The sequence below is a fragment of the Xenopus laevis genome, chromosome 5L (assembly GCF_017654675.1).
Source record: "Xenopus laevis strain J_2021 chromosome 5L, Xenopus_laevis_v10.1, whole genome shotgun sequence".
Lineage (NCBI taxonomy): Eukaryota > Metazoa > Chordata > Amphibia > Anura > Pipidae > Xenopus > Xenopus laevis.
In genome coordinates this window covers 140,341,739-140,361,918 of record NC_054379.1, presented here as the reverse complement: position 1 = coordinate 140,361,918, position 20,180 = coordinate 140,341,739, and the positions used below count along the sequence as shown (strand labels likewise).

General features: G+C 42.5%; 1 protein-coding gene across 1 annotated transcript; it reads left to right on the top strand.

The window, feature by feature from the left end:
* The first annotated feature begins 835 nt into the window (after positions 1-835).
* ky.L (kyphoscoliosis peptidase L homeolog) lies at positions 836-14,742 on the top strand. Its single transcript, XM_018263964.2, has 10 exons — positions 836-1,094; positions 2,253-2,318; positions 6,168-6,239; positions 6,417-6,488; positions 8,284-8,366; positions 9,486-9,594; positions 10,527-10,644; positions 11,228-11,416; positions 11,500-11,690; positions 12,198-14,742. Exons 1-10 carry the CDS (start codon positions 980-982, stop codon positions 14,582-14,584), a joined length of 3,402 nt encoding a protein of 1,133 aa, XP_018119453.2. The 5' UTR covers positions 836-979; the 3' UTR covers positions 14,585-14,742.
* The last annotated feature ends 5,438 nt before the right edge of the window (positions 14,743-20,180 follow it).

Here is a 20,180-nt window from a genome sequence, read left to right as displayed (position 1 = left end):
GCTCTTTCTGAAAGCACATGACCAGGCAAAATGACCTGAGATGGCACCTACACACCAATATTACGACTTAAAAAAATACACTTGTTGGTTCAGGAATGAAATTTTAAATGGTAGAGTGAATTATTTGCAGTGTAAACTGTGTAATTTAGAAATAAAAACAACACCATAAAAATCATGACAGAATCCCTTTAACCTAAAGGAAAACTAACCCTTCCAAGAAGCAGTTAATTCAGGTGTATACTGCAGACTGCACTGATTTCTGTGCAGCCATGAATTATGCATCAGCATTAACAGCTTACTAGCCTTTCAACATGAGGATTGTATATGAAACCAAAGCAGTGTAAAGGGTGTGAGCTGGCAACCCTAGACTGTGCCCTTTCTGCCCTTCCCTATATTCAGCCCACCTGTTACACAAGAACATCTGTACATCACATTCTGACATTTAGACTTTAGTATGAACCCTCTCAGCATATGGACCAGATCTGTTTTAGTGTCTGTTAGGGAATCACAGCTGGTGTCTCTGCCCCTCTGTTGCCCCAGTCACAGTTTCTGGATATATTATACCAGGGGCCCCTCGCCTTGGGAAGAGCTGAAAGTTGAAATAAGGTTTCAGGCTGGCACATTTCCCAAGGGTTCACTCCAACAACCGCTCACCCGGCCAAAAGCCTCCTGGCACATGAAGCTGGACAGGTGTGCAAACTGCAGCTAAACCATGTCCCAGGGAAAATGAGAGGAAACCCCATCCGCAGGGGGTCTCACTTGTCGGAGTAATTCAGCACCAGGTTTTCTGGGTCCCATTTCTGCCGGGTGCTAATGGAAATCTGGACGGTGCAGCTGCATTTCGTTAGTGTTGGTTCTGTGGGGAGGGGAGAGGGAATTGGGAAGTAAAAGCTGGCGTTGCTTGTCATCCTGCAGTGAGCTGCTCTGACACTACACCAGCTCCCTGTTCATCTCATCCCGGGAGCACTGACTGTCAGCTATGGACATAAGGCAGGACTCCAGCTCCTTACGCATTGACCTGCTCCTTATTGTCCACTCACAGGACAAACAGACTGGAGGGGACAAGAGTGAGGAACCAGTGCCACCAAGACAAGGTACAGTCGTGTGATATGGTGGGTGATGCCTGTGCTCACTGGTTCATGCCAGGCTGCTGAGTGTCTAGTAAAGGGTGAATGGCAGATTGGTGCCCCTATAATCAGATACTGAGCCTGCAGTGGGCAACTGGCACAGTAACTCCACTCATGGAAAGGTTTTAGCATGTTACCTTGGGGCTAAAAAGTGTATGTGCAAATATATATTATGGGGAACAAGGATGAGAGGTGTTACTTGTGGTGTTAGGTGTGATTACATACAGTGCAGTCTGCAGCAAGAGGGTTTCAAGCAAATAGTTTAATGGTTCAGTGGTTCACTTGATAAAGGGAGGTATCCAAAAACATGTTGAGATCCACACAATAAAGGTGTTCTGCAGGTTGATTACCACATATTAGGGTATATTTATCTATAAGAGTGAAGTAAGAGATCACCAGAGTCCGCTAGAGTGAAATTCCACCAGTCTCCATTAATTTCTATGGAATTTTTAAAAGAAAATTTATCTATGGGTGAAAGTGGCAGAACCTCTAACCTTAAGGTGGCCATAGACGCAAAGATCAGCTTGTATCGGCTGAACGATCCGATTACGATGCGCAATGGGCTCCGGCGGGATCAGTCGGGACAAAATCAAACCTGTCCGATCGACCAAACGACCGATCTCCGCCGGACAAAAATGTCGGCACTCTCCCCACACACGATCCGAAAATCGTACGAATCCTTGATTCGGGCGATAGGATCTTTGCGTCTATGTTCACCTTAACTTTTTGATAAATATGCCCCATTGTCAGTAGTTTTTAATCTATTTTACACAAATACAGATGCATACTGACGAGGAATGCAAGGAAAACTGCAACAAACAAGACAAGGTACAGGTCCCATTTTGTATGTTCGGATTCAAGCCAATAGGTTCCAGTGTGGCAAATCCCTGGCCAAAGCAGGAGCATAACAATGCAGAGCAAGTAGAGAACAATGCTCCATTGGCTCTCATAGCTATGGTATTGCCAATTAATACAGCTACAAACCAAACAGTGGCCATAGTACAACATGAGTATTTGTGTGTATGTATATATAAAGCCCTTTCTGTTCATACAATGTGTACTACTCCTGCCTGTGGGATACATGGTCCAGCCCTCAATGCATTCTGTTACACTCTCTCTCCTCAGCAGTGAAACCCGCTCCAAGGAAGCCGCATACCAGCGGACAGATTATTAGCAGCTATGAGAGTCAAGGTAAAGTGCAGCTATTATTCTCCTCTTTCCTTGCTATAGGATTGCCTAAATCTCTTCAGCTCAACGGGAAAAGAATATAAAATATACAATGATAATGCCTAAGGTACCATAAGCTTGGGAAAAGTAAGGGGTGCATTTCAAGAACTCTTTATTGCGTTATAGCTATTTTATTGCCCAAATGCAATGAAATCTCAATTACAGTGCCAAGCGTTCATAAAATGGATTGCACTGCATTTATGTCCCAAATGTAATTATGTGTGGTTCAACAAAAAATCCTAAACCACCCGCTCCCAATTCGCACCCGAACCTTCCTGGCACTTCTATTTATTGGATGGCGCCCGATCCGCCCATCTCTGACGTCATGAAAGTGGGTGGGATGGGGCAAGCGAATGCCTATAAATAGAAGCTGCAGGAAGAAGAAGCTGGCACAGGAAGGGCACAGGTGGGTGAGATGAAGGAAGAGCTCAACCCAAATCCACCGCTACCCGCAGACTATGTGCCTGCACATCACTACCTGCATGTACTACACCCGAGGATTCACCTGCAACATCTGCCTTGGTGCTGAGTTTCCTGGTCTGGCACATCAATGTAACAAAAGTTCTTGTTAGGTGTAAAATGTTCACTGGGCCCCTCCACTACCCCTCCACTAACCGAAAATGAAGTTTAGATTAAGCAGCGATTTCCTCTGCATGACCCATAGGGAGCCAGTTTTGCCAAAGATCTGGCTCTGAATATGTCCAAGATTTTAGGAGAGAAATGCAGCTATACGGAGCAGAGATCAGCCCAAATATGTGAAAGCATGCATTTTCAGGTCAATTTTTTTTTTTTTGCACTAAGGCCAGCGCTGTGCCTGTCAGTGGAGCTACATGGTGATGGAGTATGGTGATCTGTTTCAAACACCTACATTGCATTAACAATCAACAACACCAAGCTCTGTATTCGTCTGCCCCAGCACAGCACAGACTATTCACTTCTGTTGTTATGCCCCTGAATAGGGCTCAGTTATCCAAACTTGCTTAAGCATGAGATCTTGGATGTCCCACAATCCTAAACGTTATGGGGCAAATTTACTAAAATGTGAAGTGGCTAACGCTGGCGAAAATTCACCAGCGTGACGTCAGTTTGCAAATGTACTATCAGTGACCCTGGCGAAAATTCGCCAGTCAAGTGGATAGCCTAGCGCTACTTCGCACCCTAACACTGGCAAAGTTGCACTCTGGCGAAGGGGCCGAAACTACGCAAATTTACTAAAAATTTTTTTTTGTGAACGTTACCTCCTTTGCCAGAGTTCACTTCGCCAGGTCAGAGCAGGTGAAGTTCAATAGAGTAGATAGGAGTTTTTAAAAAAAAAGTTGAAAAGTCCCAAAAATTTTGAAACACTGGCGTTTTTTGGGTGATGGGCTGAAAAAGAGCGAATTTTTTTTGAGGGTGCCCACCTTCCCCCCAAAATGTAACATATGGCACCTTACATATACTGTGGGCACATCTATATAAACTTTTATTACGTTTCCCTGGGCTTGTGTAGTGTTCTGTATGCGCTGCAGCATACACGTCCATTCAAATTTAAATTTGGCGCTGTATGCAAATTAGCCTTCGCTAGCGCAACTTCGCTTAGCCTGACGAATTAACCCTAGCGCAACTTTGGTTTTTAGTGAATTAGTGGCGGCCTGGCGAAAATTCGTCAGACAAAGGCTGCGCTAGCGCAACTCCGCAGGTTAGTGAATTTGCCTCTATATGTTGTGCCAAGAATACATAATGTATAACTGTGTGTGTGTGAGGAGACAATCTGGGCAGATAAAGCAGGAATACATAGTTCTTCATTCTGGCAACTAGACTTGTGTTTTAAGAACAAAATAGGTACAGGACCCCAGGATCACCATGTCATGAGATTAACTGCAAAGGAATATATATATTTCACCAGATTGAATATAATAATAGTGAAGACACTGCCATCTTGTGGGAAACAACAGAATTACTTTAGGAAAGTCTCCCTATTTTGAAGCAGAGGTTGTTGTTAGACATGGACACAAAAATAGTTATACTGCAAGGCTGCCAAAAAAATATCTCATATGCAAACAGTGTGGAACAGCACCACAAAATTAACTTAATTAAAATGCCTTTATTGTACTCTCTTAGGGCATTACAGCAACGTTTCAGGCCATATGGCCTTTTATCAAGCTTGAAACATTGATGCCCTAAGAGAATGCAATAAGGTGGGAGGTGGGAGATCTGTTCCGGCATTGACGACACTTGGAGTAAACAGCAGGCAGTTGGGGGTTCTCCAACAGGTTTTCTAGCAATAATTACACTGTTCCCACAAACGCACTAAAACTATTGAGGTCATATTTTATTTTTTTTAATAAAAGGACCTTTGTATAACAATGACTGATCTGCTGGAAGGAGTTTCAGCATTAAATGGGTCCTTTCAGTTAGCTTTTAGGGGGTTATTTATTTAAGTCCGACTGCCAAAAATTCGAATTTTTTTACTATAAAATGCAAATTTTTAATGAAAAAAAAAACCTCACATTTTCAGGATTTATTATACCCTGAGGAAGGAAAAAGTCTCTATCTGAAAATGTCGCATCTCAGACCTGCTGAGGTTGTGTATAAGTCAATTGGAGAAGTCCGAAAGACATCCTGATCTGCCCTGGGTTTAGTGCAAAAATCCGAAGATTTTGTGGATTTCAGTCAAAATCTGAAAAAACACATTTTTTGGGAGGGAAAATTCGGAAGCAAATTTTCGTACGATTATCACGATTTTCTTGAAGTTTTTTCCCGAACTGGAATTTTTGGGAAAATGTATGTTTGGTCAGAGTATATTTCAGAAAATAATGAGATAAATTTGGATTTTGATAAATAACCCCTTTAGTGTGATGTAAAGCATGATATTCCGAGACAATTTGCAATTGGTTTTAATATTTTCCTATTTATGGTTTTGAGTTATTTAGCAGCTCTCTAGTTTGCAAGTTTGGCAATCTGGTTGCTAGGGTCCAAATAGCAACCGTGCATTTATTTGTATAAGAGACTGGAATATGAATAGGAGAGGGCCTGAATAGAAAGCTGAATAATAAAAATAGCAATAACAGTAAATTTGTTGCCTTACAGAGCATTTGTTTTTTTTAGATGGGGTCAGTGACCCCCATTTGAAAGCTGGAAAAAGTCAAAAGAAGATAATCGAAAAAAAATGAAGGCCAATTGAAAAGTTGCTTTGAATTAGCCATTCTATCACATACTAAAAGTTAAAGGAACAGTAACACCAAAAAATGTAATGAAAATATCATGTAATGTTGCCATGCACTGGTAAAACTGATCTGTTTGCTTCAGAAACACTACTATAGTTTATATAAACAAGCTGCTGTAGAGCAATGGCGGAAAATTGAAAAAAGGCTATATGGCACAGGTTAAGTAATGGATAACACCATTAGACACACAGAGCTTATTTGCTATCTGCTGTGTAACCTGAGCCTTTTCTCCTTTGAATGGCTGCCCCCATTGCTACACAGCAGCTTATTTATATAAACAATAGTAGTGTTTCTTAAGCAAACACAGCAGTTTTACCAGTGCAGGGCAACACTGCATTATATTTTCATTACGTTAAAACACTTTTATTTTTTGACGTTACTGTTCCTTTAACTTACAGGGAAAAGAGGGTGGGTGCAACTGACTCCTAAATGTGTCACAATTTGAGGCTTTGAGCCTGGAAGAGATTTGCAGGCCCCTCAGTAACCTGGTTTTCAGAGTCTTGCAGAAACTGGGAAGCCAAATAAAGAGTCAGATAACTGTAGCAATAATGTAGAGCAAATCTCAGTAGGAAATTCAACCTTCATCCGGTTTCCCCTTTTGCATTAGAAAGCCATGTCCGGCTGGAAATTCACCCGAAAACCAGCAAGCCTCAGCTCTTAAACAGACCAACTGTCACAGGTAAGATTTTGTTTGTTGCAGGGATTGTTATTTCTAAGTATTATTATAATTTCCCTTAGGTGAGGATCCATTAAAATAGTGACATACAAGCTAATCCCATGACTGCAGGGACGGGACATAGTTTCCATTCCACTGTTACATGGGATTGACTAGTAATGAAGGATCTGTATCTTGTAGGTGCTCCGCTTTCTACTAACAATGGAAACAGTTGGGATCCAACTCCACAGCCCAGCGCTAAAGATTTTTATGGTAAGGTGCTTTTTAGTATCTTATCATGCACCACATTCTGCCAACATTTTTGACATTTTTTGTTTGTTTGGTTTATTTAATATGAGAAAGACAATGCTTTTTATTTTGAAACCATGATGTTCCATAGTTCATTTGTATCAAGAGTGGGTTAGGTCTTCCAGAATATAATGTTTAAGCCTGAAATATACTATTTTATTTGAACAATGACATGTTCCACAGTCTATGACACAGTAAAATATTATTCTAGAAGATTGCTTTGCCACAGCTGTACTGTGCATTGTTCCGATCACTCATACATACAGGTATGGGATCCGTTATCTGAAAACCAGTTATCCAGAAAGGTCTTGGATTTTTAAAAAATGATTTCCTTTTTTTTTCTGTAATAATAAAACAGTACCCTGTACTTCATAAAAAAAAATAAGATATAATGAATCCTTATTGGAAGCAAAACCAGCCTATTATGTTTACATGATTTTCTAATAGACTTAAAGGGGTTGTTCAGCTTCCATACACTTTTTTCAGTTCATTTGTTTTCAGATTGTTCCCCAGAAATAATAAAAGAATCTGGAGCAGGCACTCAAATAAAGGCAATCTTCCATCAAACATTTGAGATCAAGTAGAAAAGATTTATTGTGTCCTCTGCCGTACGCGTTTCGTGTTACAAACACTTAATCATAGGCTGTGATTAAGTGTTTGTAACACGAAACGCGTAAGGCAGAGGACACAATTAATCTGTTCTACTTGATCTCAACTATTTGATGGAAGATTGCCTTTATTTGAGTGCCTGCTCCAGATTCTTTTATGGTTGTCCGATCCCAATTCTGAGGGCTCAGGGCGGTGCACCTCCCTAATGTGGTGAGTAAAAAACTGTATGTATGATTAGATGTATGGAGACACCCCCTCCTTCATCTAATCATAATATTGTTCCCCAGAAATAAAGACTTTTTTAAATTACTTCCATTATTTATTTTTAACTGTTTTTCCAAAATCTTTTTTAAAGTCCCTGTCCCTGTTGTCTGAGTCTGGCAGCTCAGTAATTCAGGTGCAGACTTTAAACTGTCACAATTTTGCAACATTGAGTTGATACATTTCTCAGCAGCATCTCTGGAATATTAGCAACTATTGTATCAATTCTAACAGCTGCCTGTAATGAAACTCAGGGATTCTGCTCAGCAGGGACAACGATAAGAAATGTATCAACTAAATTTAGAACAGTTTAAAGGGTTGGCGAACGCTCCCCCAAGCTGCTTTAGAAGGTGAAAAATGACATTTTATACTTCAATATTATAAAAACAGTGACACGTAGAGAATAGAAAGTAGTTTTTAATTCTGGTGATCTATCTGAAAACAATTAGTTGTTTGAAAATCCAAAATATGGAAAGATCTGTTATCCAGAAAATCCCTAGGTCCCAAGCATTCTAGATCACAGGCCCCATACCTGTGTATAAATATACTGTATATACTGATGGCTATGCTAAACTAACTGTACATCTCACAATACAATAGCCTTTGATATTATGTTTGTTCAACTCATCCAAGCCCCTCGTAAAGGCTGTTCTGTTCCTCGGTTCTAAGGAAGGGGCCTTTTCTTTGTTCTTTTCTATGGAAGAAAAAGATCCCCCACTATCTGTCTTTTATGTCCTCTAAAGTATTTGTACAGAGTAATCACGTCCCAACAGAAGACAAGGATTGCTGAGGAACTGTATAAGATAAATGTGTCTACAATAACAGGAAATATTTGAAAATAAAACTGTGATGAACAGTTGCTTATTATTTTTGTCTTGTCGTCTATTAGCCTACCCTTGGGATAAATCAAACTTGAAATCATTGGCAATGAATCTGAAGAATTTTGAGAAACTGGATGCCTATTCTGTGAAGGTAAATCCCTCTTGTATATCCAGGAGCCTCTAATTTGATTTACCAACCCCTTAATACACCTTCTTGGGAGTCGGCATCTTGACTATATGCAGAACTACAACATAGAGGGCAGGTCTGGGACTCAAAACAAGCCCTGGCATTCCAAGTACAGGTATGGGATCTGTTATCCGGAAACCCATTATCCAGAAAGCTCAGAATTACGGAAAGGCCGTCTCCCATTTTTAAAAGCGATTTCCTTTTTCTCTGTAATAATAAAACTGTAATTTGTCCTTTATCCAAAATAAGATATAATTAATTCTTATTGGAGACAAAACCAGCCTATTGGGTTTATTTAATGTTTACATGATTTTCTAGTAGACTTAAGGTATCAAGATCTAAATGACAGAAAGATCCATTATCCAGAAAACCCCAGGACCCGAGTTTTCTGGATAACAAGTCCCATACCTGTATACAGAGGTTCAAACAGCCCTCACCAGACCCACTAAATAGCCAATTTCTAGGGCAGCATTTACCAGAACCCATAGATTGCCAGTCCAGGCCTGATAAGAGGGAAGCTCCTCACAAACATGAACAGACATTAAACTATATACAGGTGTTTTGACATCTTTAAGGAGCCGCTTAATTCCACTTTTCCCTTGAAAGTTGGTTCAGCAAATTAACTCTACCCTAGAGAGTGCAGTTCCCCGTTCTCAGCCTTTCATAATAATACTAGCCAACGCCCGGCCTCACTCAACATCATTACCAAAATAAAAAAGTAGTATTTCAGGCATTTGCAAACATGACTGTTAAACAACAACATCATCTCCATAGAAAACATTTGAACTAGAACAGGGATACAATGTTTTCCCCAGCCTAGAATAAAAGAGTCATGGGATATTTCACTGCAGACAAAGAGCAGAATGTTAGAAAGATCCCATGAGAAAGTAGCAGTCGCTACTCAAATGTAGGACAAACACAGAGCCCCCTCATACTTCTCAGAACTTACAGAGTGAGAAAATGATCTCAGGAGATCAAACATTGTCTAAAACCACTTCCCACACCCAAAACATTTTAGTGGCCACCATTATTATTACGACCATCACTGGTGCTGTGCTTACAACAAAGTCTTTCTGGTTGCAGGTGGGGAAACCAAGTACAGTAGAACAGCTGGTAAGCTCCTTGTTAAAGATGGCACGCACAGACTTGGAGAAGGTCCGGGCAATCTGGACATGGATCTGTCACCACATAGGTGAGGAGCCAATTTGAAGAGCACTTTCCACAATTCAGAAGACAAACACAAGACTTTGTCAACACATGCATGGAAAATATAGATCAGATTGCATGAGAAAGGTAAACAAACCACTGCCATCTTCTGGACAGGACACATGGTTACATTTCTACTGCTACAACCAATTGCAAGCTGCTGTAGGGTAGTAGTTGGGGATAGGCCATGGAGTCCACTTTTAAATAAGGAATATACCCTGCTTAAAATCAGAATTTGAGTTTCATGTTTTTCCTTAAAGGGGAAAAAGACACAGGTTACTGTGTACATAGAGTCTTCTAGTCCTTATGTATTATCTCAATTCATACATGTGAATGGAGCTGCCAAATCTCTAGAGACCACAACAGAATGCTTCCATCACTCTATCACCCCCATCCACTTATGCCAGTGGTGTTCAACATGGGCTTAATACACTATATCGAGCCTATTGCACTAAAGTATGATGGCCCTTACTCTTTCTATACTCTTTATCTACCCATGTGTATAGCAACCATATGGCATAAAAGCTATTTCTGAGCAAACTTGCCCAGTGGTGCCCCCTGCTACGTTCATAGAGCAGTAACATTTATACTACAGATTTAACTACAGCATGAAATACAGACTTGCAAGTGCAATAGAAAGCATGCAATTGTTCTAATCCGTGAAGGCTCTCCAAGAGCAGGAGACAGAGAAGTCTACTGAGTGACCAGCTTTAGCCCACCAAGAAATGTCAGAGAAGTTAAATTCAGTGGAAATACATAAACTAGATAAGCGAGAGATTATAAATTGGGTATTTTCCTATAACTGATCACTCACTATTGCTCATGATCAGTGATTTTTACTTAGCCACGTTTGGCTCCCTAGTGATGTGCCTTTATAAAGACGGTAAAAAATACTCTCCTTTTTAATTTTTTTTTTAGAATATGATTTAGATGGCATGGAGGACAAGTCCAAGAGGTCCGGGGATCCTAATCAAACGCTGCTCACTGGGAAGGGAGCCTGTGAAGGATATGCTGGTTTGTTTGAGAACATGTGCAGGTATGGGGGCACAAAGGTATTTGCTAAAGGGGCTGTTCATCCATGTCCCTTTTGAATATAAATATCTTATAGGTCAGGGGTCCCCAACCTTTTTTTTAACGGTGAGTCACTTTCAAATGTAAAAAAGGAGTTGGGGAGCAACACAAGCATGAAAAAAGTCCAAATATGGGGTTTTTGTAGTCCCTATGTGGACTTACAGCCTACGGGCAGTACATCTGGTTTGTATGCAATTAAAAGTTGCCTTCAAGCCTGGAATTCAAAAATAAGCACCTGCTTTGAGGGGATTGGTGAACATGTTGCTCATGAGCCACTGGTTGGGGATCACTGTTATAGGTTCATGATATCTCTTGCATCAAAATGCCTCATGCAACAGGGACAAGGCTTCCTTGGGTCTAGTAAACCATCATCACTTATGACCTATTGCAGTTAGAATAATAAAAGCAAACAACTGCTTTGTTCCTATGGGTTACTTGATGAAGCATACTTGCTCATTGGCACAACTTGTTTTGTTACTCTTCTAGTTTCTTAGATGTAGTCTGGTTTATGGCATAGTTTAGCATCTTATACTTCTTCTGTCCTCCAGTCGTGCAGGTATTCAGTGTCTGAAAATTGGAGGCTACTCTAAAGGCTTCTGTTATAAAACTGGGCACACGTTCTCTGAAGAGCCAAACCATGCCTGGAATGCTGTCTATCTCAACAAGAGGTGGCATCTAGTGGATACCACGTGGGGAGCTGGATTTGCCAACAGCAGTACTAACTCCTTCAAATTTCGGTAAGCAAAAAAACAGATTTCCCTTTTTATGGACAAATTCCTCCAGTTTAAATAGCCGACCCCATTTTTTTTTCTCTTTGTAGGTACAATGAATTCTATTTCTTAACACACCCGGCCCTGTTCATAGCGGAACATTTCCCAGATAACCAGAACTGGCAGCTCCTCCAAGTGCCCCTGTCGATGAAACAATTTGAAGGGAACTTGTGTCGTAACAGTAACTTCTATAATGCAGGGCTGACCACCTCCTATCCAGAGACACTTATGGTTGAAACAGGTATGGTAATAGAAACAGATCAGAGATTATAAATCCTGCAGTTTGGAGGATTATTGTACTACAATGGTGTTGGGATACTGTATGTAACAGCGGTACAATAGTGCAATTTTTTAGGGAACATACCAAATCTTTTGTCTGGTGAAGCGGAAAAAGATTTGAAAATCTTATTTGCTTGGTAGTATTTTTCTAAGCAGTTATCATTACCACTGGATAATAATCAAGCATCGATAACTGAGGGATGCAGAAAAAGTTTTAAATGCTTGGTAAAAATTTTTTCAAGCGGTTTACACTGCTATGGCTTAGAAATACCAAGCATTGATAAATCTGGCCCCATAATCTCTCATTACATAATGCTTTTGTACTCCTATTCATAAATAAACCCTATAATCTCAGGCAAAGGAGGCAGAAGCACATTATACCTTGATTTTACACCAGTCTACAAAATGATATATGCGCCCTATTGCTGAATACAGTAAAACAACTCAGCTTTGTACTATTCTCTTACAGTAAATGGAAAGGCCACCTTTTCTATTGAAGGTCATTCTCCAGCCCTGTTTTCCTTCACGCTCAATAAAACAGAGAAGCCTGGCATTATGACTCTAACAAAGAACGGGATGCAGCTAGATGTGTATCCTACAGTCACTGGCCGACACAAGCTTGAGTTGTACACAAAGCCTTTCAACCCTGGGAAGGAAAGTTATGACAAAGTTGTTGAGTATATCCTACACTGTGGATCAGTGGACACTGGGTTCAGGATTCCCAAAGAGTTAGAACCTATAGTTGGCCCAAGCTGGCTAACAGAGATAAAAGGGTTTCTTCAGAACCTTTGTTCCAATCCTATAATCAGCACACAGGATGGATGCTGCAGTGTTGGATTCACACTAGTGAAGAAAGCCACAGTCTTAGCAACATTACATTCAGATAATATCAAACCTGGAGATGAAAATAGGTATGTGCTGCAGACCTTACGTGGAAACAGAGTTGAATTCAAGGTCCACCTCCCACAGAAAGGGTTCTATGCCTTAAAAATACACAGCTCATGTGGCCCTTTGACATTTGAATGTTTCTGCAATTACCTAGTTGTATGTACAAATCCAGAGGTGGCTTGGCCACCTTTCCCAAGACAGTTGCAGAACCCTGTAGGCCCAACTGCATTAATGGAGAAGAGAGGCCTTCTCCAGCCTTCACAGAGGGATCCTATTATTTACACTTCAAGTTCCCACTGCTCTCTCTCCTTCACGTTAAAGGAAGATATCAAGATTCTAACCTCACTGCTCTTTGATGAAACCCCCCTGACTGATCATGGAGGAAAGAGGTTGGTAATACAAGCTCAAAAAGGCAATCATGTTGAGATACAGATACATCTGCCCCAGGCCGGGGCTTATATTCTACAGATTTTTGCTAACAGCAAGACATCTCCAACTAGTTTTGAGTATGTGTGCAATTACCTAATTTGTTGTTCAAATAAAGAGGCTGAAAGTCCAGAGGGCCTTGTTACAGCACAAAGCACATTGAACTCTGCAAACACTGTGGACAAGAATGGCTTCATGAGGCCTTCACAGCAAGGTCAGGTCATTGAAAGTCCAGATGGGCGCTGTTCTTTAAGTTTCTCTCTTGACAGAGAAGAGAGCTGTTTGGCTACATTACACTGCGATGATAGCAAATGGAATAAGCAAATGGAGAGGAGATACATAATGTACACTCAGAAGCACCGTCACGTCGAGTTTTACATACAGCTTCCTAAATCTGGATCTTATGAGCTTAGAATTTATGTGGACAACAGATCCCAGCCTGGAAGCTATGAGTTTGTGAGCGGATACCTTATCACTTGTAATAACCCTGATGTCGCTTGGCCTCCATTTCCAAACAAACTTCAAAATCCAGTTGGTCCAACTGCTCTTTCTGAGAAAAAAGGTCTATTGCAGCCTTCACATACCAATCCCATCATCGATTCTACTGAAGGACGTTGTTCCTTCAGCTTCACACTTAAGAAAGAAATGGGCATTTTTGCGAGACTTCAGTCAGACGATGTGAATTTAACAGAGGAGGCAGAGAGAAGACACGTGTTGCAGGTTCAGAGACAGAACAAAGTAGAATTTCAAGTACAACTGCCGCAATGTGGCATGTATGTACTGAAGATTTACACAGAGTCGGAGCAGGGCAGCTACAAATTTGCATGTAATTATCTGATAAACTGCACTAACACAAAAGTAACTTGGCCTCTGCTCCCGGTGGAACTTAGTAATCCCGTTGGACCTAGCAGCTTTTCTGAGAAGAAAGGCCTAGTTCGTCCTTCCGTTCTTGAGCCAGTAATTTACACTGATGATGGATGCTGTTCGGTTAGTTTTGGTCTGAATGACAGTATTGATGTTGTTGCCACACTCCATGCCGATGACATCACATCAGAGGAAGTTAGAAGACGGCATGTTTTCCAAGTAATAAAAGACGGCTATGTGGAATTCCTCACGCGCCTGCCAAAAGCTGGTACCTATGTGCTTAAAATCTGCACCAAGACAAAGTCAGACCCGGGAAATATGTACGATTACACCTGCAATTATCTCTTGTGCTGCTCCAATCCCAATGTCAGGTGGCCATTCTTCCCAATGAGATACAACGCTTGGGATTGTACTTATGAACTCTTAGAGCCACTGAATGGAATTCTGCCAGCCAATAGCCCAGTGCAATTCAAAATCAAGGCCAGAGGACTAGCAGCCGTGCTGGTCAAAGGTTTAAACCTCTGTCCTTTGACTCTAAATTCAGATGGATGCTGGGAGGGGACTTGCAATACGCAAGGATGCCAAGACATTCACGTCATGTTGACAAATAATCTGAACAAGAACTACGCATTGGTACTTAGTTACAAGGTGAATAATACAGATTCTCAGGGAAGTTAGAACTGTAACTCGGACTCTCTTTATAGGCGCATCTGCTCTCACATGCTAGAAATAATAATTATGAGAGCTCTTTCACTGCCACTTTGTATATATAGTTTTATATATCCTGACATTGTAATTCTCTCTTTAAAGAGGGTAATAAAATATACCAGGCATGAGTAAACTGTGGGCATCCAGATAACCTACAGATCCCAAACAAATTCTAATTCAACCCAAGTCTGAAGACAAGCATCAAAGCCAGCCTTACTGGGTGTCATCTAATAGAACTTCTGATGTGTCTTCAAGCCACAAAATTTGTACACAAACAGAAATCTCCTTCAAAATCATAATATGGGGGGGGGGGCAGGGGTAGGCTCAAATAGTTAAGTGGCGCTCAGCCATATCCCTGAACAGGTCTGATGTGATGTCGGTTTTATATTGAAGAGCCAGCTTACTTCCATGTTATATAGAAAGGATCTTGACTGACACTTCAAGAAAAAAAAGTCAGTAGCACATCCCTCAGACTTGTACTGAAACTTTAGAGGGAGGAAAGGCATCTCCTATGTAGTGAGAACCTTCCATTCCCATTAAGCAGAAGCGTTAGGTGGTTTCCAATATTTGTAAATGTATTTTGTATAAATACATTTGCTTTATAACATAACTATTCCTACACACACACACACACACACACACACACACACACACACACACACACACACACACACACACACACACACACAATGGTGGTCTCCAAACCAAAGTCACTTGGGTGCCGCATGCAGCAATCACTATATTACAAATTTTGTTCCAAAACCTGTTGAACACATTTTTGTCTGGTATGCAGTGCTGTCATCCATGCTACTGTTGCTAAACATCAGTGATGTGGATTTGGGCTTCTCTGGAAGCACAAAAAAAGAATAAAATAAGAAAATCAAGGTAGCATTGATCTTTTCTGCAAAATTCTAAATGCCACTTAACTATAAATACTGAAAAGTCTGCAAAGTCACATTGTCTTTTATAAGTAAATCACATCCAGCCGACTTATTTTTTTACTTCCACAACAGAATAATAAAAAAGTATTCTAAAAAGGTTTGATTTTGTTTGTACGGTAAGAAAGTTCTATCCAACCACCATCTGGCCCAATCATTTCTGAACAGGCATTATCCAGCTAAAAGCTAACTGCTGAGCCATTGCTATGGGTTACTAGGCTGGTGCAAACTTTTAATACCTTTTTTTATTTTTTTAGTAATTTTTTAGTAATTCACGGTTTTATGGTTAGAGTATTAAAAAAAAAATATATATATATATTTTTTTTTACTCTAATATTTTCACCCATATAGGCACACAAATTATATTTGCAGGGACCAGACTTCCACCTGTTTATTGACTGTGGGTAATGCTCAGTTCTAACAGGCAGGAGGTAGAACTGAGACACAAGAGGCAATGCTATATCCTGCCACAAGTACCAGCCATGTTTCTCTTGCCTAACTGGGGGACACAGGCACCGTGGGGATGAAGATCCTGCAGCTGGAGATTGGACACTAAGTTGTTAAAATTTGACTCCTCCTCCTCTGGGCTTCATCCCTTGTCTCCTCCTAACACCCTCAGTTTCGTTTAGTGTCCTTAGAAGGAGAAGACACATACCTCTGTGCCTGGAGCACCTGATCAAGACTCCTTGTTATGATCACGCCACTAAGGGGCCATTGATCCTTTCAAGAGCCTCTCCAGCTATTGCCTATTATGCCCTACAGCCTTCCCGCTCTACGGAGGTCTGCAGGCTTGCTCCTATCTCCCTGCGCTGCTTCCCGCTCTACAGGAGTCTGAAGGCTTGCTCCTATCTCCTTGCCTGCGCTGCTTCCCACTCTACGGAGGTCTGCAGGCTTGCTCCTATCTCCTTGCCTGCGCTGCTTCCCGCTCTTTGGAGGACTGCAGCAGCGCCTTAGACCCACCTTTGGTGTTTTGGATGTTGCAAATATAGATATATGTGGATTTTTGTCATATATATTTTTATTTGTACTTCAAAAGGGAGATCTCACAAAAGGACACGGACGAGCTGGCATCCCTCGTGAGTATGATTCAGTACTTAACCCCCTTTACACCTCTTCTAGGCTGAGGCTTTAGATATTGTGGCCAAAAAATCTTTTGCGCATACTGTCCCCAGGCCCTTCTCTTACCCTCTATGGTGTTCCGTTTAGGTCTCATACCTTCCCCTCACTTGTATCCGGCTCCTCCCACCCTCAGGTCTTCGCGTTGTTACTTGAGCGTCACGCTGGAACGCGCTTCCGCCTCTCCATTGCTAGTCGGGCACTCTTCTCCTGCGCTACACTTGGGGAAACTTCTCAGCACACGGAACGGCCTGGACCCCTTCTGCGCAGCACGTCTCCGGCCCTTCCTGTAGGCACTCCAGTCTCTCTCTTCACAGTGACCTGATCAGGGACTGGAACGGAGCATTACACAGCCTTTATCACTGACAGGCAAGTACCTCTCTGCTTATATGTCTTAGGCTTTAGGTGTCAGTGCCTCTTACCCCACGTGCCTATTCTATGTCTCCGCAGGCCTTTCACGCCAGGGAAACCACTCTGCCATATACCACATTAGATTGGGGACCCCTGTCTCAAAAAAAAAAAAAAAAAAAAAACAATTTTTCTTTTGTCACGACTGCAAGGAGCATTATGGCAGACAAAACAGAAGAGCCCAGGACCTCCAAGTCCTTAGCTCTTACACGCTCCCATACTCAGATTTCTTTCCTAGCTTGCACACAATGCAAGACAAAATGTACTGCTGCTTCGGCTGATTCAGTGTGTATAGCATGCAGACAATCAGAACCCTCGCCACCACCCCTGGCCAGCACGTCTGACTCTGAGTTAGTTAGGGCTCTATCCCTCTCACTTGCAGGCATACAAAACATGGACTGCATTGCCGAGACCTTAGACAAGGTTCTTGAGCGCCTTTCCCATCATTCCGGGCTGGACGACAGCCCTACAAGGGCCAAACGGCATGCACTTTCCCCTCCAGATTCCCCAAGGGATCAATTCACTCCCTCAGATGAGGAAGGCCAAGTCTTATCTGAGGAAGACTCTGACCAGGAGCACCTGGACCCAGACTCCTAGAACTCAAAAAGAGGTAGAAGGCCTCATACAAGCGGTTCTCAGTACACGGAATATCGAAGACTCCATCACTGTGGTTGAACCAGCTAAGAACATCTTCAAGACATAAGAAGAATTCACATATATTTCCAGCATATGAACAGTTTGACGAATTAATCAAGGCCCAGTGGAAACACCCGGATCACAGGGTACAGATTTCTAGGCGGTTCTCACAGACATATCCCTTTCCTCAAGAGTGCACTGAACTCTGGGCATCTCCACCAGCGGTAGACCCCCCCCAGTCTCAAGGACCATACCTGTGGCAGACGTGGCAGCATTCAAAGACCCTATAGACAAATGACTGGAAGGGTTCTGCAAGTCAGCATTCTTTGTCAACGGTCGACACTGGCAGTTCGTAGCACTTCCATTCGGACTGTCATCAGCCCCTCGTACATTCACCAAGGTGATGGCGGCAGCACTAGAGGCGCTAAGACTCAAGGGAATACCCGTCATCGCCTATTTGGACAATCTTCTAGTAAAGGGCCCCTCCGCAGCCATGGCTCACCACCATACAACCCAGGTCCTACAGACCCTGACAGACTTTGGGTGGATGATCAACTTCAACAAGTCCATCCTAGTTCCGACACAGACAATAGAATATCTAGGCCTGATAATGGATTCCAGGAAAGGGAGAGTCTCCCACGGGACAAGACCAACACCCTACAGGACAGAGTTCGGACCATCAGGAGTACTACCAGTGTACCTCTTCGAATAGCAATGCAAGCCCTTGGGAAGATGGTAGCATCCTTCCTGGCAATTCCCTATGCACAATTCCACACCACTTCAACACGCCATTCTGCTGCAACAACGAAAGCATCGGAAGGATCTAGATCACCATATAGTCCTTCCGCAAAGGGTAAAACTCTCCCTCGAATGGTGGTAACAGCCCCATCGCACAGCAGGCGGAAAACCATTTCCCCACACCACTGGACAATTCTCACAATAGACGCCAGTCTACGGGGGTGGGGAGGTGTACTAGAACACACAACGATCCAAGGCCTTTGGGATCAGGAAGAGAGAAGGCTTCCCATCAATCTCCTGGAACTGAGGGTGATTCGATATTCTCTAGAAAACCTGACTTACTTGCTCCAGGGTCAAGCAGTGCGGATACAGTCCGACAATGTAACAGCGGTAGCGTACATAAACCACCAGAGCGGCACCAGAAGCCAAGCAGCCCTTCCGGAAGCAAGTGGCATTCTAGAATGGGCAGAAAAGAACGTTCCTGCGCTATCGGCTGTCCACATACCGGGGGTCAACAATTGGATAGCGGACTACCTGAGCACAGAAACGATAGATCAGTGAGAGTGGAGTCTACATCAGGAAGTCTTCCAACTCCTAGTGGAAAGATGGGGATTGCCAGAAATCAATCTGATGGCATCCTGGAGCAATCTAAAGGTCCAAAAGTTTGTGGTAAGAAGCTTAGATCCATTGGCACACGCGGTAGACGCCCTGGTGATTCCATGGCCATTCTCCATGGCATACATATTCCCACCCCTGGCGCTACTACCAAAGGTCATCAAGAAGATAAAACGAGAAGGAACACAGACAATTCTGGTGGCACCATACTGGCCCAGGAAAGCGTGGTTCGCGGACTTGGTGCAGTTAGCGTCGGACGAACCATTTCATCTCCCTCAGAGAGATCTGCTGACTCAGATCCCGAGTTCTCATCAGTGGGCTTTAACAGCATGGCTCGAGGCCCTAGTTCTCAAAAGGGCAGGAGCCCCGGCTGAGACGCTACTTACCATGCTAAGGGCTCGCAAACCAGTTTCAGCCAAAGCATATCACAGAGTGTGGAAGACATTCATTACTTGGTGTGAACGCAGAGGCTCAGATCCTCAGAAGGCAAAAGAAAAGGAAGTTCTATCCTTTCTGCAGGAAGGAATGATGAAGGGTCTGGCTGTCAGTTCACTGAAGGTTCAAGTCTCCGCATTGTCCATTCTACTCCAGGAACGGCTGGCACTCAGGAGTAATTTTAGAACTTTTCTTCAAGGAGCAACTCGGTTGGTGCCACCGTATCGTTGTCCAGTGCCACCATGGGACCTTAACCTAGTACTCTCTGTTCTACAGGAGGACCCATACAAACCTATTGAATCGATTCCTCCGTCTACACTGACTGAAAAGGTGGTGTTCCTCCTGCCCATCACATCTGCTCGGAGAGTATCTGAATTGGCGGCACTTTCATGCCAATCGTCGTTCACCATCATCCACAAGGACAGGTTGTGCTCCGGCTTTCTACCAAAGGTGGTTTCGGAATTCCACTTAAACCAAGATATGGAAGTTCCCTCCTTGTGTCTGGATCGTCAAGAATCCTATTGAGTGCACGAACAACATCCAGATTGTGCAGTTTACAATCACTTTGTACTTGCAGGCCACCAAGGATATCAGGAAGACAGATGCGCTCTTTATCATTCCTAATGGGCAAAAATGCGGTTCTAGAGCAGCCAAGACAACGATAGCTAAGTGGATCCGTG

Excerpts from the sequence above, each read along its gene's own strand:
- ky.L (XM_018263964.2), top strand. The coding sequence starts at position 980 with ATGGACATAAGGCAGGACTCCAGCTCCTTACGCATTGACCTGCTCCTT. Across the intron at positions 1,095-2,252 it reads ACCAGTGCCACCAAGACAAG|CAGTGAAACCCGCTCCAAGG; the intron begins GTACAGTCGTGT and ends CTCTCTCCTCAG. Across the intron at positions 11,691-12,197 it reads GACACTTATGGTTGAAACAG|TAAATGGAAAGGCCACCTTT; the intron begins GTATGGTAATAG and ends ATTCTCTTACAG.